Below are 27,181 nucleotides of genomic sequence, written 5' to 3' on the forward strand. Positions count from 1 at the left end.
ATAATTTTTGCACAGGAAAGGCAAGCTTAGATAGCTTGTGATCTAGGTTACCAACAGAAACTCCATAATCAATAAGATAACAAATACTTTTGAATATCAGGACACACCTTCTGTCTTTACATCATAGTTATTTAAAATAATCCCTCCAATCTTATAATTTTGGGAAATGTATGTGGAAAATTATTTCATGTAACTGGGAAAATAAAATATCTTTAAATAAAAAAAGTAAATAAATAAAATAAAACAATACCTCTAGGGTTAATGTTCCATGTGATTAAGAAATACAATCAAGTCAAAATGTCTGTGTCAGAGAATATATTGGGCGATCTCTTTAAATATACAATAAACATTTATTAAACACCTACTAAGTGCCAGTAACTGTGCTAGGATGGGAAATTATCTGACCTGATTTCATCTTGCAGAATGATGAGTTTCTTGGAGATCATGAAATGCAGGTGGGTTAGTAGGATGGGAAATGAAGTGAATTCCCTGGTTGATCTCCTTAAACAGTGGTTCTGGAAGGAGCTCCCAGATGTCCCCAATTATGCTCTCTGAATAGTAGCCCCAAGAGCAGGAGGTGTTGAAGAGGCATTAAGTTTCAGAGTCTATCTCATTTTCAGAATGAGGAGTTTCTGGAGGGCTTCTTTCTGCCTTAAGGGAGGAGGGATGCTTCATTGTTTCTTTTCTAGAACCTAAATTGGCTTTTCCTTTATTCAGATTTAAACTTCTTTTTAGTGAAACTTTCGTCTACATTGTTACAGCCATTGCATATATTGTTCAAGAGAGGTTTTGCTTATTTCACTCTGTATCAGTTCATACAAATCTTTCCATCTTTCTCTGAATTCCTCATATCTCAGGAATTGTACTTGATAAAGCTGTGCCAGGTCATTGGGCTCAATTTTTACTTTTCTAGATGTTCATTTGTTGTTTTCTAGTTGTCATTCAACCGACTCGCCATGTTCTTATTTGGGGTTTTCTTGGCAAATATATTGGAGTGTTTTTCCATTTCCTTCTCCAGCTCACTGGCACAGAGAACTTCTCATTAGGGTATCCTTAAAATTCTTAAAGAGTCACTGCACTACATAATGGATTTGCCCTCAGTCACATAGTTTAGAAAGTGTCTGAGGCTGAATTTGAATTCAGGTCTTCCCAATTCTAAATCAAGCACTCTATCCACTGTATCACCTAGCTATCTTCTATTTGAGGAAACTGAAGTGGGCAGCATTAAATGACTTGCTCAGGATCACACAGCTATTAAGAATCTGAGACCAGATTTGCATTCAGAAAGATGAGTCTTCTTGATTATAAGCCCAGAACTCCATCCACTGCACTACTTAGCCATTTCTTTAACGGTACCTTCTAGAATTTTGCCAGAAATTGTAGTAAAGTTTAATGGCCTGTAATCTGTACAATCCATTTTCTTCTCTTTCTTAAAATTTGAGATATTTACTCTTTAAAATTCTGAGGCATCTCTCTATTCTCACCAGTCTTTCAAATATCAGGAATTCTTGAAATTGTGTGTGTGTGTGTGTGTGTGTGTGTGTGTAAAATCAGGGATGCTCATGCCAGTTCTGTGTATGTCCCTTCCAGATATGAACTTAAACATTTGAGCATTTTATGCTTTATTTTAAAGTCTCTTGTAGGCCTAATATTCAGTTTTCTAAGGACCTTTCCACTGCTGACATTTAGTGACTTCTATTCGTTTTCCCCCTACCCACTCCCCTATCACTACTGGTGATATCCAGCCTTGTATTTTCCTCCCTGGCTAGTATTGATCCTGTCGGTTTCTTCTTAAAGATTTCTCTGGTTTGAAAAATAGTGGGCGGAAGAGCCAGAAGAGGGAGATTGGGAAAAGAAGAAAAGCAGAGAGCAAGGAAAAAAATAATAAAAATCCATCTGCCACAAAACCTTTTCCAGCTGAATATTAGACAACCAGAAGTCTTCTTTGCGGCTCTTAAAAAACAAGCCACCACAAATGTCTTCCAATTCCAAACTGATGTAGGAAACTGTGTCATCCCAATTGCAGTTAGAAACCTCTACTAGCCTTAGGATATCACAGAATGTCAAAGATAGCTGGGAGCTTAGAGATAGCTTATCAAGTTTATCCTTCTGATTTTATATACAAATAAAAGATAGCTAGGTGGCTTAGTGGAGATAGAGTACTTGATTCAGAGTTGGGAAAACCTGAATTCAAATGCAGCCCAAGACACTTTTTAAAGTGTGTGACTCAGGGCCAATTGATTAACTTCAGTGCAGGGGCTCCCTAAGAATTTTAAGGACGTCCTCATCAGAGGTTTCCTGTACCAATCTAGAGAAACAATAGGGCAGAGAGAAAGTAAGGTGTGTGGGGCAGATGGGAAGATGCCCAGATAGGATCCAAAGCTTTCTCTGGGGCTGGCTAGAGATAGCGGATTAGGTGAGTTTGTTTTCAACTCATGATACTCATAATTGCTGGTATGTGTTAGTATTTATAGGGAACTTGAAGGCTTGCTAAGCAATTTCTGTATATAATTTTATGGCAACCCTATGAAGGAGATACTATTAATGTTATTTTTTTCACCCTTTTTTTCAAATGTGGAAACTGAGGCTCAAAGAGGCCGAGACTTGCCCAAAGTCACAAAGTTTAGATAGGATTTGATCCCACGTCTCCAAATCCAGAGACCTGCCCCTCAGGACTGAGCCTACATCCTTCTCCTGCTTTTCAAAAGCTTCCTGAGGGAGGAACTAAATATGTTCCACAAATGATTTTTTTTAACACAATCAAAGCACAGGCCCTCCCCAGTGGAAAGATAATACTAGTCTCACTGGAAAGGTCTCACAAAAGATGCTAAATGATCCCTATTACCAGCTATTAATAGCTCTAACAAGACTGTTAAATAAACAAACCTTGAAAGATATCTCCTGAGATAATCCCCTGGAAAGGAACAGACTGAAGCAATATTTACCTTGGGAGACAAGGTAAGTAATTGCAGAGGACCAGGTAACACCCGGTCTCTCTCTCACCAAGGACAAAGGCTCATGGGAAAATGATTTGTCATAAAAGAGGCACAATATTTTCCTACTTCTTCTCAGTGAGGTTTTTTAAATTCAGAAATATTTTATTTTCCCCATTACATGTAATAACAATTTTCAACAGATGTTTTCTGAAATTCTAAGATTCAAATTAACTCCCTCTTTTTCCCTTCCCCCTCTAGAGCAATTTGATCTGGGTTATACACGTATTATCATACAAAACATACTTCCATATTGGTCATTGTTGTAAGAGAATACTCACATAAAACCTGAACCCCATAATAAACCATCTTAGTAAGGTTCTTGGTGTTTAATAGTTTCAGGGGACATCCTGGCTCTCCACAATGCACCTCTTGGTGGCCAAACCCCTAATGTTTAGGTGGCCTAATATAGAGAGTTGCTGGCCATGGAATCAGGGAGTCTCTGGGTTCAAATCCAGCCTCAGACCCTTACTAGCTGTGTGACCCTGAACAAATCTGCCTCAGTTTCCTAATCTGTAAAATAGAGATAGTAATAATACTATCCTCTCTTGTTGAGATAGATAAGATAACATTTGTAAAGCACTCAGTAAACCTTAAAGTGCTATATTAGTGCTGGTTATCATTATTATTATTTTTAGGAAAGACATCATTATCATAATCGGTATTATTTATAGAGCATTAAATGTTTTTCCTTCTCTTTTTTCCCCAATTACACATAGAAACAATTTTTAACAATTGATATTTTATGATCAAAGTTCTCTGACTTCCTCTCCCCCCCTCCCTACTCCCAGAGATGGTAAGTAATCTGATAGATTATTTTACCCATGCTGTCAGAACATTTTAATATTTATGAAATACTTTGTCTATTTAATTTGATTCTCACAACCATGGAAGATGAGTGCTCTTATTATCCCCATTTTATAGATAAAAAACTGAAGCTTAGAGCAGTTAAGTGAATTTCCCTGGGTCACATAACTGAAGCAGGATTTGAACAAGTCTATCTAATACACTATCTAATACTTAGTCAGGGCAGTCCTCTCAAGACATATATCTTCTAGCTGTACTGGGACTCTCTTATTGTCTCCAACAACTCATCATTTTTGCCTTTCAGTTAGGCATGATGATGTTCATCCAGGTTTAATAAAGCATTTTCTTTACAATGACCCAGTAAAATTGGTAACATTAGAATCATCCTTATTTTCAGGCAGGGAAATTGAGTCTTAAGAGGTACATAAAACTTGACCAAGGTCACATAGCTACTATGTACTGGTGCCAGAACTCAAACCCAAGTCACCTACTCTACTTCCTTTAAGGTCTACAAAGAATTTGATTCAAAACAACTCTGTGGATAATTAGTGGGTCACTATCTGTACCACGGGAGAGAGGATCCACATCAGTGCAATCACAGATCCATCAAAACTTAAAGCCTCAAAGTCAAATGCTATAAGCAGAGATTTTCTCTGTCTTGAGGAGAGCCTTTTCCTTTGGGAGAATTGTTCTCCAATTCAATAAAAAGAGAGTACACAAATGTACGATTCCATTTACAGAAATTCACACCAGTTTCCTGCTCCCCACCCTCTAAGCACACCCATCCCCACTCCATAAACTACAGAATTTTAAGAGTTGGAAGGAGCTGAATGACCATTGTTTAGACCAACTCATCCATTCAATGAACAGCCCCTCTAACATACCCAACAAGTGATCAGGAAACAGGCCAGGTGGCATTAAGTTTCTCTCAAGAAGCTTAGAAATGATGGGCTCCTTAGCCTGGGAGAAAGCTTCCCAGCAGTCGTTAAGTCAATATCCCAATATTCTGGACAGGTCTAGTACTAGATTATTCAAGATTAAGCTGGAAAAAAAAATAAGTTCTGCGTGGCTACTTGTGGTTGGTTTGTTTTTATTCTGTTTTTATTCTGTTTTGTTTTGGAGGAAATGGAAGACAGAGATGATCAAACCACATTGTTGACTATCTTTTCCTCTACAAAGCAACAGATGCTACCAGTCATGAGGGAAGGTAGCTGGTACTCCCAGAGTACTGAGTCTGGAATCAGAAAGACTTCTCTTCCTGAGTTCAAATCTGGCCTCAGACCCTTACTAGCTGTGTGAACCTGGGCAAGTCACTTAACCTTGTTTGCCTCAGTTTCCTAATCTGTAAAATGAGCCAGAGGTGGGGAAAAAAGGAAAACTACTCCAAGAAAATCCCAAATGGGGTCACAAAGTCAAACATGACTGAAATGAAACAGCAGTCATGAAAATCCCACAACTGTAGTCACTAATAACTCCAAACCAAAAATTCAAATAACAAATATTGATTATTGATTGAAGATGAGAAAGAGTCATTGAAACCATTTTATGGCAAAGTAATGAGGCTTTGGGTAGGTGGTACTTGGGGGAGGGAGGGACAGCGCCGGTGTTACTGGGTGGCTTCTTCTCCGGGTCTCCTCTGCTGTGTATTTACCAGGGTATCTTCCTGTACGGTCCTGCTGCTGAATGCTGTCTGAGGTCTTAGCCATACAGAGCCGAAAGTTGTTTGGGTGCCTGTGACTGTGTTACAAATAAGAAACAGACGTTTCTCCAAAAATGTTTTCTAAGGCTTTTCTAACCTTCTTTGTTATGCCTGCCTCAGAGGTCATGGGATCCCCTTTGTGTCTGCAAAATAATAATTTCACTCTGCTAGGCCTGGTGCCCCACACCTGGAATCCCCACTACCAGAAGAGGCTGGAGCTTGAGTTGAGGAGTCCTGAGCCATAGTGGTGTCCCCATTAAATCTAGCACCAATAAGGTGAGTCCCAAGAGTGGAGAGATACCAAGCTGCCTATGGAGGGGGTAAAGTGGTCCAAGTTGGAAAAATGGAATAGATTAAAGCTTCTATGTCAATCGGTACTGGAATCAGCCCAAGAGTATCCCCAGCACTTCCAGCCTAAGATGCAGAGATGTGAAGTCCCAGGTCCCTTCCTCCTCCTCCTCCTCCCCCTCCCCCTAAAAAAATTCAAGCACTCCTTAGTTTGTGGGACTAGTGAGAGAAAAGGTGACTTAGTGGTACTATGGCTATTATTACTATTAGCCTTCTACAAATTTTATTTCTACAAAATGATCACCCAAACAAACCTCTGATAGCTCATTATGGTATGGAATCTACACTGGGTTACTGAAGGTTATGCCAAAAAAGGCAGGTCCTAGCAAGACCAACCCAGCTGGAAAGGCTTTGAATACAAACTCCATGACATTCTATGTGTCTATCATTTCAAAACCAGTCTATCTATAGGGAGAAATACTTATTTCCAGAGAACTGGTCACTAGGGGATGAATTCTTTGATTACAGTGACTTGGGAAACATTTAAAGTCATCATCGTCATTGGAACAGAGAGAGAGCCTAGCCTAGAGCCTGGAGGTCCCAGGTTCAAATCTGGTCTCATATTTCCTAGCTATGTGACCTTGGGCAAGTCATTTCATCTCAACTGCCTAATCCTTACAGTTCTTGTGCCTTGAAATCAATACACAATATTTGTTCTAAGCCAGAAGGTAAGAATTAAAAAAAAAATCACTACAATCACCACCACCACCACCAATAACAATAACCATCACCTCCTTCATCATCATCATCATCATCATTATCACTGCCACCACCATCATCATCGCCATCACCATCATCATCTCTCAAAATATAAATCCTCAGAAGAAGAAAATAAAGCCCATACCAACCCCATCATCCTGTCTGCTACTGCAGATAAGATACTTTTTAAAAAAAGAAAAACCCTTACTTTCCCTTTTAGAATCAACACTATGTATTGGTTCCAAGGCAGAAGAGCAGTAAGGGCTAGGCAATGGGGGTCAAGTGACTTGCCCAAAGTCACATAGCTAGGGAGTGTCTGAGGCCAGATTTGAACCCAGGACCTCCCATCTCTGGGCTTGGCTCTCCATCCACTGAGCAACCTAGCTGCTTCCACCCTCTCCCCCCAATACTTTCAATGAGTGGAGCTGTTTTACAACCCTCCCAAAGCTTTTATTAATTGTTAAAAAATGAATTATTTTATCTACCTTTGCAATAATCAATCAAAATTACATTTAAATGGATCATAGCAAAATAGTGACTTGTCCCAGGGCCATTTCTATTAGCCCTAAGTTTCTTTTTCCTCTCTTCCTCACATTCCCCAATCATTCTAGAATTACGTTTGCCCCAGCAGTACCTGAGTTCTCATCAGACTGGTTGAAGCCACAGATCTGGCAGATGCTGTGCACCCATTTATTCATGTCTTCCTCAGTCTCAGCCACCAGGTAGAAGGTGCGGTCGCTGGTCTTGATGTCGAACACAAAACTGTCCTGGAGCTCCTTCTTGTTGAAGGTTAGGCCTGCATCCACCTGTTCACAGAAACTGAGGTTGATGACCCGCAAGGGCTTCTTGGAGTGGTCGTTCTTATAATACTCCAGCACATCTGGGTCCCCACTCATCCTTCCACTCCGAAGAATGAACCAACGCTTCTTCCATGCCTAGACCCCAGCAGAGGAGAGGAGAGAGAGAGAGAGAAAACCGCACACGTTATTTTTAAGTTCACAATGAGAATACAGACTTACAGATTCAGAAGACACGGATACCAGCCTCCATTCCAACACTAATTGAGGGTTCCCTCAGGCAAGTAGCTTCACTTGCTTATAAGGATGTCTCCCTCATTAGACTGTGATCTCCTTGAGGACAGGGACTGCCTCTTGCTTTTCTCTGATTCTTCAGCCTTTAGCATAGTGTCTGGCACATAGTAGGTTACTAGATTTTTGGGTTTGTTTTCTTTTTGTCTTAGTGTAAGTTCTAAGACAGAAGAGTTGTAAGGGCTGGGCAATTGGGGTTAAGTGAATTGCCCAGTGTCACACAGCTAGGAAGTGTCTGAGGCCAGATTTGAACCCAGGTCCTTCTTTCTGTACCAAGCTGTCCCCACATAGTAGGTTCTTTTTTTTCAAAACCCTTACCTTCTATCTTAGAATCAATACAAAATATTAGTTCCTAGACAGAAAAGTTTGAAAGCATCTAAATTCACATTTGAACCTAGAACCTCCCATCTCTAGGTCTGGCTTTCTACTCCCTGATCCCTAGCTGCCCCCTCACATAGTAGATTCTTAACAAATACTTGCTGATGGACTGGTTATAAGCTCCCCAAGAGGCTTTAGAAACCATCTGATCTAAACTGGTTTTTTTTTAAACCTTTACCTTCTGTCTTAGTATCAATTCTTTGCAGATATTTTATTCTCCCAATTATATGTAATAACATTTTACATACATTTTCTAGAATTATAATATCTAAATTGTCTCCCTCCCTTCCTTCTTTCCCTCTCCCCGCTTCCTGAGATGGTAAACAACTTGATTTGGGTTACACATGTAGGATCTTGCAAAACATATTTCTATGTTAGTCATGTTGTGAGAGAATAATCCTATAAAACCAAAATCCAAAAATGAAAACACACACATATACATGAAGTGAGAAAGAGTATGCTTCCATCTGCCTTAGTATCAGTTCAAAGACAGAGGAGTGGCAAGGCAAAGTAGGCAATCAGAATTAGGTGACTTGTCCAGGGTCACGCAACTAGGAACTATCAAAGGCCACATTTGAATCCAAGTCCTCCCAACTCCAGGTCTGGTGCTCTGTCCTCTGTATTACCCAGCTGCCCCCAAAATTCATGTTATAAGGAGGAAACTAAGACTCAGGGAAAGGTAATTTGCTGAAGGTCACATAACTAAGTAGCAACAGAGAGAAAAATACAATTAGAGGTTTCCTTTGTCCTAGAGAATGGCCTTGGTTTTTACAGAAAATTGTGTTAGGAAGCCATAAGTAAGGTCAAGGATGGAAAACCTTAATACCACAAAGATTTAGAACTCTCAAAGGTCGTCTAGTCCAACAGTGTCAAATTAGGAAAAGCTTCCAAGTGACATTCAACCCCTTCATTTTACAAACAAGGAAACTGAGGCTCAGAGATGAAATAGCTCGCTGGAGATCCCGATGATAGTAAAAAGCTGAGGTCCTCTAGATCCAGGGCTCTTTCTGCTTTCTGCCATCCCACATTGCCTCTCTTAGCCTCTGACCAAATTTAGTTTGATTTCAAAGTCTTGTTCATACATATACCAAAGGCCAAGAGGTTCAAAATCATAGCACAGTTAGTCTAAAAGCCCTAAGATGGGAAAGATATTTCCTGAAACTAGTCCTTCCACACAGTAAACTCTTTCTTTCCTTGGACTGAAAAATGAGGATTTCCAGGATGCCCGAGTTTTAAAACATATGTAAAGGTTTTCAAGGATATGTTTAGACACAGCTCACATAGCACACATAGCCTTAAAAAAATTAAGGGGGAAGGAAGATTACTTTTCTTTCTTTTTTTTTTTTTAATTTTTTTTAAACCCTTAACTTCTGTGTATTGGTTCCTTGGTGGAAGAGTGGTAAGGGTGGGCAATGGGGGTCAAGTGACTTGCCCAGGGTCACACAGCTAGGAAGTGTTTGAGGCCGGCTTTGAACCTAGGACCTCCCGTCTCTAGGCCCGACTCTCAATCCATTGAGCTACCCAGCTGCCCCAGGAAGATTACTTTTCCAAAAGTTGGGTTTTAGGAGCTCTCCAGCTTGGACGAATATAGAGCTAGAAACTGATGATTCTTTTCTTCTTCTCCTCCCCCCTTTAACTAGCTGGCTGGTGAGGTCCTTAATCCTTGAAGTCTCTGAGAAGGGGCTATGTGAACATTTGTCAGAGAGTCTATGACATACATGATTTCTTCTCTGATAAGGGCTGGATTCCATGACTGCTAAGGATTCTTCTAATTCTAAGATTCCAGGATCCTGCCTCTTCTTAGCCATGTGCCCGACTATAGGCTAGTCATAGTATGGAGGGATTCAAAGCTAGAAGGGGCCATTTAATCCAATCTCTTCATTTTACAGATGAAGAATATGAAGAAGGATAACTTGCCTCCAGGCACACAACTATGAAGTAGCAAACCCAGGATTCAAATTAAGTCCTCTAGTCTCTCCATCCTATCATTTAATCCCTCAAAGCTTCAATTTGCTCATCTATAAAATCAGGACACTAATCCTTGTTCGGCCTCATACGGGAGACAGTTCCAAAGACCCAGTAATAGAACATAGATAAGAAAATGCATTGGAAACTGTAAATACGGTAGAAATGTAAGTTATTGGTTGTTAATTTAACCTAAACAATAAACAAGCATTTATTGAATATTTCCTATATGCTGGGCACTCTGCTCCATGTTGGAGACACAAAGACAGAAGCAAAGAAGCTCCTATCCTCAAGAGGCTTACATTCTTTTGGAAGAGGAGGATGAAGAGGAAGAGAGAGGAAGGAGGATCATGATCATGATGCTTCAATACAACAAGGAGCCATAAGGTCTCAATTGTGGATTTCCTCTCCACTGATACAGATTGCAACTCCTCTACATTTCAGTAAACAGTTTCATGAGTTTCTGTAGTCAAAAATATCAGTCCCTCATAGACCAACTCTTTGAGAAATCTTCCTAAACTGTCTAGGATAGAGGAAAGACACAAAGACCCAATCTTTTTCTGGATTGGCAGGACCTGCCACAGTTTATACTCCACTAGCATAAATTTGGGGACCCCAAGGTTCCATCCATGTCATGACAGAACATCAGAAGAAGACTGCAGGGGAAGGTTGTTATTATCATCAGACATACCATTGTGAGACAAGAAGGCAGACCTCCCTAATGGTCAGGAGGCACTTTTTCAGATGCTCCCTCTAGGTGGCTGGCTAACCCCCACCCCCACTTAAAGAGTTACCTTCCAAATGTTGGTGCTGGGTACTCGAGAAAAATGTGTTTGCCATAGATAATCTCAGGGCTTGTCGGCCTGGGCTATCCTAAGCCAACAGAGCAGGCTGATAAATGGTTTATTGTAGATCTGTTGCTGGGCTTTTGCCAAGCCAAACAGGGGCTGTTTTGATTCTGATCCTAAGGTTCTTGTGTCTCCTTTGCTGAAGCCCTCCCTTCCTCCTCCCTTCTCCACCTGCCATGTTTTTCTTTACCCAACACAGTATAGTTAAGAATCTAAAAGCTCATTTTATGTTCTCTCTCTCTCTCTCTCTCTCTCTCTCTCTCTCTCTCTCTCTCACACACACACACACACACACACACACTGAATAATAGCAGCTCACAAATCTACAGTTCTAGGTTTGTGATGTTTTCATTATAACACTGAGAAGGAAGGAAAGAGGATTATTATTCTCATTTTACAAATGAAGAAACTGAGGAATGAAGAAGTCAGTTGACTCATGAAAGGTCACACAGCTTGTTGAGGTCAGTTAGGAGCAACAAGTGCCATTTGTCAAATGGGACAGCTTACCATATGGCTTTTTACAATAAAGTTCTGTGGGGAGCAGTAAGGATACACAATAATAGGTTCCGTCAATCAACAAGTATTAATTGATTTATTTTAAAACCCTTACTTTCTGTCTTAGAATTGATAACAAATATAGGTTCCAAGGCAGAAGAATGATAAGAGCTAGGCAATTAAGTGACTTGCCCAGGGTTGCTAGGAAGTATCTGAGGCCTGATTTGAACTCATTAAAATGAATCTTCTTAATCATAAACCTAGTTCACTATCCATTGTACCATATCTCTAGATGGCTTTATTTTTGATTAAGAAAATTATACGCTTTATCTTCATTATCAAAACTGGAGGAATCATGAAGTCTGAATCACCTGGTCCAAGTCTTGCCTCTGAGACATAATGGCTGTGTCATCTCGGGCAAATTACAGGCCCAGAAAAAAACAAAGGAACCTATAATGCTAACTAATGTTGAAGGTTTATAAAGATTGTTCCTCAATAATTCTGGGAGGAAGAGAATATTATTATCATTCCCATTTTACAGGTTAGGAAACTGAAGTTCTAAGAGATAACTTTGTCATGGCCACATGGGATAGGGATGCTGACTGGACCTATGATTGACCCTTTTCCTGCAACTTATCATCTTAGGGAGCTGCTGAGAACAAGGGAGAAGTTAAATGTCCTCCCCGCCTGTATCTAAGGTAGAACTCAAACTTAATTCCCCTGGGTTGGTCCAGGTCAACTCTTAGAGAATCCATCCGCAATGTTACATTGCTTCTCCATCACCAAGAAACTACAAAGTAAGTGAATATATTCAAAAACCCAAGTATATCTCTAAATCCAGAGATCTTTATGGGGGATGATGAGAAAAGAAAATCCTCCAGCTCATACCCAACTCTTTGTTCATTTTACTGGAACAAAAGAAATGTGAGCTATTATTCTGATTGTAAAGGGTATCAGATCTTAGATGAAAGGTGCAAGACCAGAGTGTTCTTTTGAGGGATCAGCCTTCCATGTAAATCTGAAAGACCTCAGGATGATACTATGATCTCTGGCTTCACTCTCATAGTGGAAAAAATGGCTGACTCTCACATGTCTGGGATAAAAAAGAATTGGTCCAATATGAGAATGAAAAAGAGAATCCTGTTTCCTACAAGATCAACTCAGTTCCCATATATAATATATTTTCTGATTTCCAAAGTGCCTTTTATCCATTGCCTTATTTGATTTGGTCCTCTTCTATGCTTTGTGAAGTGGGGAACCCAAGGATTATTCTTGCCATTTTAAAGAAGAGGGAACTGAAGATCAGAGAGATGAAACGACCCAGCTCAGACTTCAGAGTGAGCTGCAGAGCTGGGATTCAAATCTGCACAATGACCGTAAAATCTGGAGTTCTTAACATTATACCCTTCTGCCTCCGTGAGGTCTCCCCATTTAGAGAATGGCTAACTTGCATGATCATGGTTGAAGTCAGCCAGCTGTCTCTTGCCCCTATAACTTTCACAGAACCATCGGTATCTCAAATTTCTCGCCATCTTTATTATGTGCCTCTGTGTTTGGGCACGAGTATATTAAACTGAACTTTAAAGTGATTTCTCACAACTCTCCCTGTCTTCCTTCCTTTCCCCACTCATCTGGGGACTGGACTATCATGGATAGGGAATAATGGGATGGGAGGGATAAATAACGCTTCTCTGGATAGATAGAGATCATTATGGTAATTTAAAAGAACTGAACCTGGACAACGCTGACTGAGATCATCCAGTCTAACCTACTCATTTTCACAGGGGGAAACTGAACCCCAGAGATGTGAAGTTTTGGGCCAAAGGACACATGGTAAAGAGCAAAACTGGCATTTTAAGCAAGGCCTCCTGACTCAAAGTCCAGGTCTCCTTGCATCACTATTGCAAGGATTTCTAAAGAACTTTACTTTCGGGAAATCAGCCCTCTTACCAAGAGGGAAAAAAAATCAACAGAATGACCCAAAAGTCACTGAGCATGGGCTTTGGAAATTTGCCCCACAGTGCCAGCCACAGGAAACCCTGGCTGAAAAGGTGGGTGTGGGTCTTGGCACCAGGGGGGAAAAGAACTGCTACCATAAAAAGAATCCACAAGACCCAAAATATTTACAATTTAGAGCTACAAGTCAATCAACACACATTTCTTAAGCACCTACTATATGCCAGACACCAGCCCAAGTGCTAGGAATACAAAGATAAAAATGAAAGGGATCTTGGTAATCATCTGGTTCAAATCATTCATTTTACTGATGAGGAAACTAAATTCCAGAGAAGGAAAATGATTTCACCAAACATTTGGGTAACAGAATAAAAAATATTTTTTGAATGTGGCTAGTGTGAAGGTTCGGTTTGCTTGACTATGCATATATATCACCAGCTGCTCAGTTTTTCTATCTCCTTTTTAATGGTGGGAGTTAGGGGACATAAGAAGGAGGGAAAGAAAACTAATTTGTTAATCAGAAAAAAATTAATACATTTTTAAAAATTGAAGTCAATTAAAAAATTAAAAATAAATAAAACAAGGGGTTTGAACAAAACGAGCCATTCTTGCTCTAGAATCCAAAATCTATTAAATTGTCTACAAGTAGAACAGGCTAGGTGCGGCTAGGTGGCTCAGTAGATTGAGAGCCAGGTCTAGAGGCAAAAGGTCATGGATTCAAATCTGACCTCAGATACTTCCTAGCTGTGTGAACCTGGGCAAGTCACTTAACCTCCATTACCTATCCCTTATCACTCTTCAACCAATCAACAGTATTGATTCTAATATGGAAGGAAAGGGTTTAAAACAACAACAGCAAGCAAACAGGTAGAACAGGCTGCTAAAAAAAGGAGAGGATTCCTGATCACAAGAGTTCTTTAAGGTTGGATGACCATTGGTCAGATTAGTTATAGATGTTATAAGGGAATTTTAGGAAAGATGTTATGTTATAGGGGATTTGGAAGGGAGGTTGTCAGGGATTTGCTAGGTAGGTAATATGGGTTGCAGGTAGGATGTAATAGTGAGATTCAGGATATAGTATGAGACTGAAGTCAGGGAGTATAACACTGAGGTAACAAAGATTTTCCAGGGAGAGGAGGAATTAATCTAAACAGGCAATCAGCAGCAGTATACAAACTAGGATTTAGACTAAAGACAAACTGAAGGGAAATAGACTGATTGAAATTAACTACAGGCTTTAGTTAATTTCACAGGAAAGGACTTGTTTTGAAGTTACACCTTCCTTCAAGATGGATACCCCAGCTTCCCTTCAAGCCCAGAGTATGTTGGTTCTATTCCTCTTCTTCCCTTTCTTACTAATTAACTGACAAAGTAACTAAAAGGTCTGTTTTAAACACAAAAGGGGTTTATTGGTTAAATTGTCAGGCGAAAGGATTAAAGGAAGCCCTAACAGTTGCTTAAAGAGTTAAATTGTCAGGTGAAAGGATTAAAGGAAGCCCTAACAGTTGCTTAAAGAAACCTCAGGTGGGGGAAGGGAAGCAGGATGGAGTTTGAGCAAGGTCCTGCCTTGACTCAGCTCTCAAGGTGATTTTGAAATCAAAAGGGATTATGATGATGGCTACCAAACCTCTCTAGATAAAGTACTGCAAGAGTAGAGCTGAACTCTCACAGATTTGAAACTACTCTCTGATTTCAATCTCCTTATTCACTCCTATCAGACATTTAGGTAAGGGAAAGGAAGGAAGGAAATGAGATAGGGTATGAAGATTCAAAAGAGTTTATCTAAATTAACAAATCTCAAAACACTCCAAAGCTAGGCTAAGTTTCAATCTTCAGAAAGGAGAAACAGGAGCTCAGCTGGCCCTGGTTCTCTCCACGAGGTCCCAGGTCCAACTGAAACTTCCTTCCAAGATTCTAAACTCCTAACTGACCTTAGAACTCAGCCAAAGCCTACCAAAAACTGCTATGTCCCCCCTCTCTGTACTACATAGAGTGTTATTCTGTTCAGGTATGGGCTAGTTGAACTGGATTCTTAGGTTCCTTCCAAATTTATGAGTCTGTTCTAGATTCTAATCTCAGTCCAGTTATTTAATGAGATGTGTGATCTTCAAAGCAAGCTAGTTTTGTCTTCTATGAAATGTTGGACTAAATTATCTCTAAGGTTCCTTCTAATTCTGAATCCTATATAATCCGTCTTTTTTTCAAAAAAATATTGCTATTCCTTTCACTTTTCAAAAAATCTATGCAAATAATTTTAGCTCATATTTTATGTAAGAAATTAAGGATTTATTTAAAATTGTATAACAAATAATTCTTAAATACTATATTTTGGAGCCCTGAACGGTCTTTAGAGCACAACTTGTCTAACTGGAGGAAACTGAGGTTCAGAAAAGGAATAAGTCCAAGGTCATACACCAAACAAACATTAAGAGCCAGGAATCAAACTCAGGTAGCCAATCTGTCCTTTTTTTATTGAATCAAACTTAATCAGGCCTTGCCATAGCCTTGTACACAGGGGGCAAGGAGGGAGGGAGAGTGTAAAAAATAAGAAATGACATATGTGAAAAGGCTTACAAAGAAAAATCAGGGAAGGGAGGTAGAAATAATGTTCTACTCAGTCACCGCACCCTAGCCCTCCTCCTAGTTCTGTGCTCATTCGCTGCCCAATGAGGTGTGCACTGGCCAGGGAGGAGAGGGCACGGTATAATGTGCCAGCTAGGAAGGGAGGAGAAGAGAGGGGAAGGAAAGGGAGGATAGCTGGGCCAGAAGGTGGGAGCATTCCAGGCAAGTGGAGAGGGCCTTGGCGCTACAATAAATGTTCACCACCACCCCACCACTCCTAATGCTGGGATTTTCCACCTCTGCCCAGTAATGCCTGTTAAGCAAGGAGAGATAATTAGCCATCCTAGACATGGGGCTTCTGTTTCACTTTTTAGTCTGAAAGGGAATTGTTTATGTAAGGGCTTCTGCTTTGATTTGGGTCCTTGGCACATAACAAACAGCTTGCCCTCTAAATAGCAATGCCCCAGACTTGACGAGCACAAATTCAGGTGGGAAGGCATATCAACAAATATTTATCATTATGTGCCAGGCACTATGCTAAGTGTTAGAGATACAAAGTAAGATAAAGATATTAAAAAAAAAACAGTCCTTGACCTCAAGAGGTTCACAATCTAATAGAGGAGGCAACACGTAAGTGTAAACAAAAACATACATGGGATAAGTTGGAAATCATCTCAGAGGGAAAGCAAGACCATTGAGGGACACTAGGAAAGGCTGCTTGGAGAACAGGAGACTTTACTTAGGACTCGATGGAAACCAGGAGGTAGAGATGACAAGAGACAAAGTTCTTGGCATGAGGGATAGCCAGTGAAATTGCCCCCGATGGGAACTGTCACGTGTGAGAAATTCCCAGATCAGTAGAATACTAGGAGGGGGATGAGGAGAGAAAGGCTAGAAAGGCAGGAAGGAGCCAGGCTATGTAGGACTTTAAACAGGGGATTTCATATTTATGATAAGAATCATAAATTTGTACAAGATAAACTATTTTATGAAACAAATAGGCTGGTGGACTGTGGAATAGCAAAGCTATATTGAATTATCTGAGCTGGGAGAAATATGTCCAACTTCTTTTATAGTTGAAGGAGCACAAGAGTAGTGACTCGGCCAATGTGAGTTAATGGCAGTTGGAGCACAGCTCCTGAGTTCCATTTAGACCTTTTCCCTCCCCATGGCACACTTAATTCTGTCATCAGAAGACATATAAAGTAAGCTGTCCTACTTCCAACAGGGATACCCGTCCCCTCACCCTGACATTTTTACTAAAGGCTAAGGAATAATGAATTCAATGAGCAGGAGAATTATGAACCAAATGCTAAGAGCAATAAACTTATTACTATTACTAGAGGGCAGCTAGGTGGCTATGGGGATACAGAGGTGGGAGGTCCTGGGTTCAAATCTGATCTCAGATATTTCCTAGCTATGCAACCCTGGGCAAGTTATTTAACACCCCCATTGCCTAGCCCTTATCCCTCTTCTGTCTCAGAACCAATACACAGCATTGATTCTAAGCTGGAAGGATAATATTATTACTAATGAGAATTGATAGCATTTATATAAAGCTTTAAGGTTTGAAAAACACTTATATACATTCTCTCATGTAATCTGTATAGTAACATTATTGTTATCCCCATTTTACAAATGAGGAAACTGAGACAAACAGAAGTTAAGTGATGTTAAGTGATTTGCCCCCAAAATCATGCTATAGGCACGTCTATGAGGCAGGATTTGATTCCACAGACTTTAATGCTCAAAGGGACCTTAGAAGAATGTTACAGCAAGAAGGAAGGGACTCCCTGTGATGCCTAGTTCAGGTGTGTGGAACTTTCTGGGAATCTTTAATGCATATTTTGCATTAAACACCCAAACAAGCACTAGATATGTCTCCTCCCCCATAAGAGAGAGAACATGAAATGGTTGGTTGTGCCTGCCAGGCTATAGCCTGATGAAGACCTTACCTCTGATTTCACTGAACCCCTTCATTTCCCATGGTTTGGGGGTCCTTGCTATTCCATGTATGCCCATTTCCAAGCCAATATTTTGTTTCTTGATGACATGATATAGAACATGTATCACAGCCTGGTGGGGATCACGGTATTGTTACACGTCAGGGGGAGGAGGGCTTCTTTTATCTGGGTGGCTGATGTTTGACACAGGGGCTAGCTATGTAACAGAGAAGCTGTATTTAATTACTCCAACCCACAGCGACATTCCTTCTTATGAACTCCTAAAGTATGGACTTCAACCAAAAGGATGATCAATCATCAAAAAAGCTTAGAGAGAGGTTTTTTGTTTTTGTTTTTGTTTTGCTCTGGTTTGCATTGGCCTACATTTCTAAAAACCCTTAAAGCTCTTGAGATTCTCTGAGTCTGCCTCCAACACTTTTGAATGTCTACTGTGTATCCCTACCTGAATGAAGCACTAGCATGTCTACATATCAGTAAATAAACATTCATTAAGCACCTACTATGTGCCAATTACTGTGCTAAGGGCTGGGGATACAAAAAAAAAACCAACCACTAAAAGACAGTTCCTGTTCTCAAGGAGCTCACAATCTAATGCAGCAGAGAAAATATGTTTAAAACTGAATTTATGATTTCCCCATCTAAACTTGCCCCTTCTCAACTTCCCTTTTCAATAGGTCTCTCTCCTCTTGGTAAAGAAGAGGTGAACTAAGGGTATGGAGTGAGACAGATGTTGTCTGACTCAGTCAATGTGCTGGTCTATTTGACTGGACTGTACTTATTTGTTCCAAGTGTTACATCTGTTTTATAAACCTCCCCTACAGAGATTGTGATTATTGTTAATTCAGCTTTCAGAGCAAAGAGGACATGGGAAAAATGGCAAGATGGTGGGAGGCAATGATGGCAGGAGTCCTTTGGTGGGAGGCAATGATGACAAAGGTTCATTGGTGGAAGGTAATGATGGTAAGGATCCTTTGATGGGAAGCTGGGAGAGGAAGAGTCTTTGGGAAGTGATAGAAATGTAAAAAAAAGAAGCATGCATATGAGGGGCACCTAGGTGGCTCAGTGGATAGAGAGCCAGGCATAGAAATGGGAAGTCTTGGGTTCAAATCTAGCCTCAGACACTTCCTAGCTGTGTGACCCATGGCAAATTATTTAATCTCCTCTACTGCCTAGCCCTTACCACTTTTCTGCCTTGGAACCAATACACATTATTGGTTCTAAGACAGAAGGTGAAGTTAAAAAAAAAAAGAATGCATATAATAGGTATGTATACATTTTTTAAAGTACTGGACTTGAGAACCAAATCATGGTTCAGATACTTTCAAGCCATGCGACCAAGGAAATCAATTTCCCTGAGCTTCAAAATGAAGCTAATATTTACACTACTTTCCTCTCCTGGTTGTTGAACTTATAGTTCTATACCAGTGATTCCCAAAGTGGGCGCCACTGCCCCCTGGTGGGTGCTGCAGTGATCCAGGGGAGTGGTGATGGCCACAGGTGCATTTATCTTTCCTATTAATTGCTATCAAAATAAAAAAAAATAATTTCCAGGGGCACTAAGTCATGTTTTTTTCTGGAAAAGGGGCAGTAGGCCAAAAAAGTTTGGGAACCACTGGTCTATAGAGAGGTGGGTTATGATTAACAATGGTGATGCTGAAGCTTTTTCTGACCCTCCCAGCTGCAAAAGACTCCATGCTACCTCAAATTGTTCTATTAATCTAGATCTCTTTACTGCAACTATTATTTTATGATATACTATGCTTAATTCTGCATAGATAGTATTCTCCTTATTAGGCTGTGAGTACCTAGAGGGTCCACCATTTTAACCTGACAAAATCTTTTCAGATGTTGACCCTATCTTCTGTGTGTTGGCTATGTGATGGTTCAGCTCTGTGCATGCCATCGACATATGCAGCCAGGCACCATAGCACCTATCTCGCAGGACTATTATGGAAAAAATTCTTTATGAAAGAGAAAGCATTACATAAATCATAGCGATAGCTAGCATGCATGTATATGTATGCATACTCCAAAGCTCTTTACCAATACTACCACAGTTATTACAATAATGTATTATGCTACAAATCACATTTTTACAACATGCAAAGGGTTTACCAATTATTTTCTCCTCAACAACTCTACAAGGTAGAGAGGGGCAGAGTTACTTTTTCCATTTTACTTAGCTAGGTGGTACAGTGGTTTGAGCCCCAGGCCTAGGGTCCAAAAGACCCAAATTTAAGCCTAACCTAGTTGAGACATCCTGAGCCACAAATTTAATCCTACCCTAGTTGAGACATCCTGAGCCAACCACGTCCCATCTGGCTGCCTCAGTTTCAGTAATGGCACCAACCCTTTCAGGGGAGATCAACTGAGATCATCTTTGTCAAACACTCAGTACAGTGGCTGGTATTTTGTAGGTGCTGAATAAACACTTGTTCCCTCATCAGTATTAGTTTGCCCGCAGTCACATCGTGGTGGTGAGTTAGTGATGGCATCAGTATTCAAGGCCAGGCTCTCTGACTTCAGGTCCAGAGTTCTTTCCTTATACTGAGGAGCCTCATTAGCCCCGGAGAGCTACTCACTAGAAAAGACAGATTTCCCTTCTTCTCATTAATGTGCCCTTACTAGGGACTTCTCAACCATGCTGCTTGGGGCTCAGAATAGATTCCAGCCCTTTCTAATCACATATATTATTGGGACAACAAAAAGCAATGATGATTATGATGTGCATACCTAAGTTATTTCAATATATTCTATATAGCCAATCAGGTATTTCAAGCACATTTAGTGCTCCCAGGGAACTCGGGGAGATCTACCTCTGCTCCCTACTTGGAATGTGGCTCTCCTATGTAATGGTGGCCACAGCTGTATTCTTATCAGTCACACCAATATTTTTTTTTTAAGGGCAGTTTTTCCCATCTCCAACCAACATGTCACATATTGGGGCATAATAAAACTTGCAGCCAAAGGCCTCGATTTTATCAGTCCATTTTCTCAGCAGCAACCTCTCACAAAATGTGCAGGACTCTCGGTTCGGAGTGTGTAGGAACTTTTCAGATCTAGTCCAGCCAGCCCCTTCTTTTTTTTATTTTAACTTTAATTTTTAATTTAATTTAAAATTTTAAAAATTTTAATTAAAAATTTTTAATTTATTTAAACATTTTAAATTTTAATTAAATTTTTAATTTTCAGTCCCTTCATTTTAAAGGAGGAAGTAATAGAGGTCAAGAGAGGGGAGCATCTCTTGCCCTAGGAATGAATAGATGGTTGGACAAAGACTCCAAGCCAGATCCCTTAAGTCCCAATCCAAAGTTCTGCTCACTAACACAGTATATGTGTGACCAAGAAGATAACATTTTGGGGAACAATGGGGCTCCCATGGATACTGCCCTGAGCATGAATCGATTGGATAATAAATAAGCTGAACTAAAGGGGTCGGGGTAGAGAGCAGGAGTCAATTCCAGGTTAGCTCCACAGCTAAGTGGCACAGTGGATAGAACACTAGACTTGGAATCAGGAAGACCCATCTTTGTGAGCTCACATGTGGCCTCAGACACTAGCTGTGTGATGCTGGGCAAGTCACTTAACCTTGTTTGCTTCAGTTTCCTCATTAGTAAAATATGCTGGAGAAGCAAATGGCAAACCATTCCAATATATTTGCCAAGAAAACCCAAAATAGATCACAAAAGAGTTGGACCTGACAAAAACTGAATGTGCCAGGGCTGAATTTCAGAGCAAACAACACTAGGATCTCGATCTCTTCATTACAAGCAGCCCCTACTACCATGAGGGAACTAGATGTTCTATAGCCTAATACTCTACACTCTGTGTTCTAATATCCCTTCCAGCTCTAACAGTCTATTATTAGGGATGACTGAAGTTCAGAGGAGATAGAGGGGGAAGATGGGGAGGAGACAGAACTAATTAAAGGGGGAATAAGAGAGTGACACAGAAAAGAATAAGAAACACCTGGAAGGAATAACGTGGCAAAAGCCAATGGCTGCCTTGCCTCTAGTGCTAAGCCCCTTCCATTAGGATGCAAGGGAAGTGGTTGTAGCTTCCAGATCTCTAGACCCAAAGCATCTGAGAGCAGACTGAAGCTTCAAAGCCTTTAAGATGCTCAACAAACCCTTAGCAGTTATGGGTTTCCATTTGTCAGGAAAGCTGGGAGAGATCTTAAAATGGTAGAGCTGGACACAACCTTAGAGATAATTTAAGCCAGTCTCAAATTATTGAGATTGGGAAAATGGCAGGATATAGGGCTGTGTCTTTATGTCCATATAATCTGTGCCTCTTGGGAATTTGTTTCGTCATCATCGTTGTTCAATTATTTTATTGTCTGACTCTTCATGACTCCATTTGGGATTTTCTTGGCAGAGATGCTGGAGTGGTTTGCCATTTCCAGTTTATCATTTCGTGGAAATTCTGGAAGTCTTTTGTACAAGTCAATTAACAGGGGAGGAATGAGGGAGAGAATGGTGGGGGATAGCCTAGGCAGAGGTAAAGGGGGAGAAAGGCATGTCATGTCACTTTCTAGGAACTGCATGTAAGCTAACAGTACAGAGTGAGTGAGGAATAATACATTATGAGCCTAAAAACCCAGCTTGGAATCAGATTGTGAAAGCCTTTAAATGCCACAGAGAGGAGCTGGTATTTTATCTTGGAGGCAATGGAGAGCCACCAAAGCTTTTTGAGCAGCTGGAGTCATGTGGCTCCTGGAATGTCAACTGGGCAGCTCAGTGGAGGACCTGGGAGGGGAAAGATGTTGGATGCAAACAAACCCATTACAAGGCAGTTCTAAAAGCTCTGACAAACAAGAGGTGATAGGGGCCCAGACTAAGTTGTAGGGTGCACTTCCCCATGGAGATTCATCGCACTTTGTACCAGTGACTACTTACATGTGGTTCAAAGTATGCATGCATTCCTGGCATATATGTCCTATCTGTCCTGAGGTCCGTCTGTCATGGGAGTCAGGAATGTTGGAGGACATTTCCCAACAGAATATTGCCATGTAGATAGGGAACCGTATCTCCCCAGGCCACGTTCTTCTCTCTCGGTAAAGGAGTCTGGAATGGAGCCAAGTTCATTGTGCTGAGATTCAGGAGAGTCCAGGTCTAGTCACCACTTTGGTATGCGACCTCCACCTCTGTGGGCCTCAGTGAAATGAGGGGGCTGGAGTAGACTAGGTGGGCCTCCAAAGTCCCTTTCCAGTTCTAACAGTCCAGAGTCTAGATTCTAAGAACTTTGGTTAGTTAGTGATCCTGGGACTGACAGAGGGAGGCATTTCTGCTCTTCAGCTTGGCTATATTTTACATAGATTAGGTTATTTATTTTAGATGACAAATTCCTATAGACAACTAGGTGCTGCAATGGACAGCTCATCAGCCCAGAGTCAAGAAGATCTGAATTCAAATGTGGTCTCAGAAACTTATTAGCTGTGGGACTCTGGGCAAGTCATTTAACCCTGTTGGCCTCAGTTTCCTCATCTGTCAAATGAAGTGACAAACCACTCCAGCATCTCTGCCAAGACAATCCCAAATGGGGTCATGAATAGTTGGACATGACTAAAATGACTAAACAACAATGTCTCAAAATTCCTAAGGAGCAAGGACTGTGTGGACACAATGACCCAGTCACACATCTGGCAGTTTTCCTATCTGCAACCAAGTGAGACTGGCTTAGATTATCCCTAAGGCTGTGTCCAGCTCTGCCATTTCAAGATCTCTCCCAGCTCTCCATTTCTACAGTCCTGTTTAATTCCATTAACAATGAACTAATACTAATACTTGGATTCTACTTAACCTACCAGTATCACTTTGGGCGGTTGAGTTCTCTCTGGACTTCAGATTTCCTTTTCTTTCTCTGTCCAATAGAGGTAAGGGTGGTGAGGTTTAGACTAGATGGTGTCTCAAATCCAATTTCTTGCTCTGACCTCCAGTGATTCTATGATTTAATAAACACTCTGTGCCTTTAGCCTAGGTGATGGCTAAACAAATAGTGGCACATAAATGTAGATATCATGTAATGAATCTAATAAATATTATTGTTTGGGGAAGCTAGATGGTTCAGTGGATAGAGAGAGACTGGAGACAAGAGGTCCTGGGTTCAAATCTGACCTTTTATACTTCCTGGCCGTGTGACCTAGGGTGTCACAACTCCAGTTGCCTAGCCTTTATCACTCTTTGGTTTGCATTGGAACTGATACTTGGTATCAATTCTAAGAAAGAAGGTAAGGGTTTGAAAAATAAATATTATTATAAATATATGGAATAGAATATAGATTATAGGATAGAACAGAATTATTTAACATAGTATATAATTTATATATAATCAATATTATTGCTCAATGAAAAGATAATAAATATGAAGACTACAGAGGAATAGCCATGATTTCAGAACTAATGATGAAGCATGTCACCCCACTTTCTGACACAGAACAGAGTCAAGATGCTGAATAAATGTCAAATTTTGGGACTACCTGGTCTTTGTGGGAAGTTGTTGTTTATGCTTGTGCATATTAGTTTACAAGGGGCTTGTTATTCTTTTTCCTTTTAAGTTGGGAGATTGGAAAGAAAAAATAATATTATTTGGAAAATGAAGTAAAATTTAAAAGGAGAAAGAAGAAAAGCATTGGAAAAACTTACATGAACTGATGCAAAGTAAAGTAAGCAGAACCACAAAAACCCATAGCCTAATTACAACCATGAGCATATAAAGAACAAAACCAAAAACCAACGAAAAAAGAAACTGAATACTCTAATAATAAATTTCAAGCTCTGACCCATAGAAGAGGGTAGAACATATGACCTCCCTGCTTCTTTGAGGAGGTTCACAGGATTATTGATTGAGAGCTTGAAAGTGATCTTAAAGGTCATGAATCCAACCATTTCATTTTGGAGCTCAAATACAGCAATAAATTTGTTAAGCACTCTGCAAATCTAAAAGCACTCTATAAATTTCAGCTGTTTCCAGATTAGGGAACTGAGGCCCAGGGGAGATTAGATGACTTGCTGAGTGTCACAAAAGTAATAAGTGGCAGAGACAGGATTTGGTTTCAAGTTGGATGACTCCAAATTCAGTATTCTTTGTATTTGTACCCCACTTGCCTCAACCATGGGAAATTATGAAAATGAAAAATTGTAGACTATCAGACTTGCTTGATGAATTGATTAGTCTTCCTAAATTGCTTCATTCTCTGCTTTTTTATTCTTTTGTATCTTTTTCATCAGGCAGGGGAGAAAGAAAAGATATATTTGAAAAGGTAGGTGACATAAAAATAAACTATTTTAAAATATATTCTGGTAAGAGTAACAAGTGTTCTAATACAGTGTGTGGTCTGTCATGAGGGTAACATATAAAAAATCTCTATTGCTTTTTACAAAGGAACAGGGGACACTGCATGAAGGGCCTCTCTACTGGTAAGTTATCAGGAATTTCACATAAGGTAGGATTAGAGAACTAGTTCTGCCACTTAAATTTCCTCATTTGTAAAATGGAGATAATAATCCTCCTTGTACTATCTATCTTACAGAATTGCTATAAGCAAAAATGCATTGTAAACTTTAAAATGCTAGGGATGTATAAGCTATTGTAGAAAATTGTAATGAAAACATCACTGGAAATTAAGAGAATGTCCATCGATTGGGGAATGGCTGAACAAATCGTGGTGTCTGATGGTGATAAGGAATGATGAACAGGATGATTTCAAAAAGAGCTAGAAAGACTTACATGAACTGATGCAGGATGAAATAAGCAGAACCAGGAAAACAGTAACAGCAATATTGTAGAATGATTAACTGTGATAGGCTTAGCTATTATTGGCAATATAATGATTCTTTGGGACTTAGGGCAAAGAATGCTATCCATCTCCAGAGAAAGAACAGTTGGGAGTCAGAATTCAGATGAATGTATACAATTTTTTCATTATTTATTTGGGCTTATGTTTTGGAGTTTGGTTTTTATAAGATTATTAACTTATAAAAATGAACAACATGGAACTATGTTATACATGATAGTACACATATAACCCAGATTGAATTGCCTGCCAGCACTGGGAGGGGGATGGGAAAAGAGGGACGGAAATAAGTCCAGTCATATAACTTAGGAAAATTTGTATGGAAATTTTTTATAACGTAATTAGTAATAAATGCTTTTTTTAAAAAACCATCACTGGAGAGAGAATTAGAGGACTCTGGTTCAAATCTTGACCATTATAACCTATATAACCTTGGGTAACTGTTTCCCCTTGCTGGATAACCTTGTGTTCTCATTTGAAAATGCAAAATTTGGCCTAAAAGACCTGCAAGATTCCTTTCTAATTCTAAATCTGGAACTAATTTCTTGTCCTTGGCTTCTCTTTTACTATCCCCTGTTTGGCTCTCCTGGTCCATAAAAAGGAAGATGAAAGAAGGGAAAGGAGAAGAAGGAGAGGAGAGAAGAAGGTCACAGCCAGGAAATTATATTAAGTGAATCACCTCAGATTAATTCCTTTCTGACCAAGATGACCCTTCTTACAGGGACTCAGCAGACCCCAACAGCTCCCAAAAGCCATTAGTCGAATTACCTAACCCACTTCCCCATGACAAAAAAAAAAAAAAGAAAAAAAAAAAAAAAGAAAAATGACAAATGGGTTCATGAGAGCCCTGTGGGTGCTAGAGGAGTCTGAGCCAATATCATAGAGGGAATTCAGTGGGAGGAGCCCTTGCCTAGGTGGCTGCCCTTGTGGATGGAAATTACTGAAGAAAGGCAACAGTGCAATGGGAATGGGAGCTTTGTATTAAGGAGCAATGATCAGAAAAGCCATCTACACAAGGCTCAGAGGGTGGCTAAGCGGTTTTCTCCTGTGGAAGGCAAAGACATTCTGTCATCAGATACCCCCTTCCACGGATTCTTGCTCACCATCTTGCCGCTTTGATGTCATTCATTCATCCATTCGACAAGCATTTAATAAGTCCCTTTCTATGTGGAATGGGCTGTCTGGCACTCAGTTGCTGGGGCAGAATCCGTCTGAAATTCTGCAGAAGTGATTTGTGGTTGGGTAGGGACTGAAGGAGGTAATGTTGGAGGTCTCTTTCAACTCCAAGGGGAAGGCAATGGGGTCAAATGGGGTGGCGGTCAACCTCTGATTCCATGCTCTGCTGTTAACTATTCATAGGACTACAGAAAAGTCACTTAACCTCTGTCTCAGTATCTTTATCTGTAAAGTAGGGATAATAATAGTAGCTGCCGTACAGGGTTGTTGTGAGCATTAAATGAGATAATATTGGTAAAATGATTAATTAGCCCAGTGTCAGCTCTGTAGAGATGCTTATCCCTTTCTCATAGAGCCCTAGGCATAGAACTTGAGTTCAGATCTGACCTCAGACACTAGCTGTGTGAC

At 40.2% G+C, this 27,181-nt stretch overlaps 1 protein-coding gene across 1 annotated transcript in view; it reads right to left on the reverse strand.

Moving 5' to 3' along the window:
• Positions 1 to 27,181, reverse strand: part of GAB2 (GRB2 associated binding protein 2) — a 240,619-nt gene that overhangs the window by 76,566 nt on the left and 136,872 nt on the right. Inside the window, exon 2 of the mRNA XM_044668186.1 lies at positions 7,198 to 7,481. Coding sequence (XP_044524121.1) covers positions 7,198 to 7,481 — 284 coding nt within the window. The remainder of the gene's footprint in view (positions 1 to 7,197; positions 7,482 to 27,181) is intronic.

The sequence above is a fragment of the Gracilinanus agilis genome, chromosome 3 (assembly GCF_016433145.1).
Source record: "Gracilinanus agilis isolate LMUSP501 chromosome 3, AgileGrace, whole genome shotgun sequence".
NCBI classification, from domain to species: Eukaryota; Metazoa; Chordata; class Mammalia; order Didelphimorphia; family Didelphidae; genus Gracilinanus; species Gracilinanus agilis.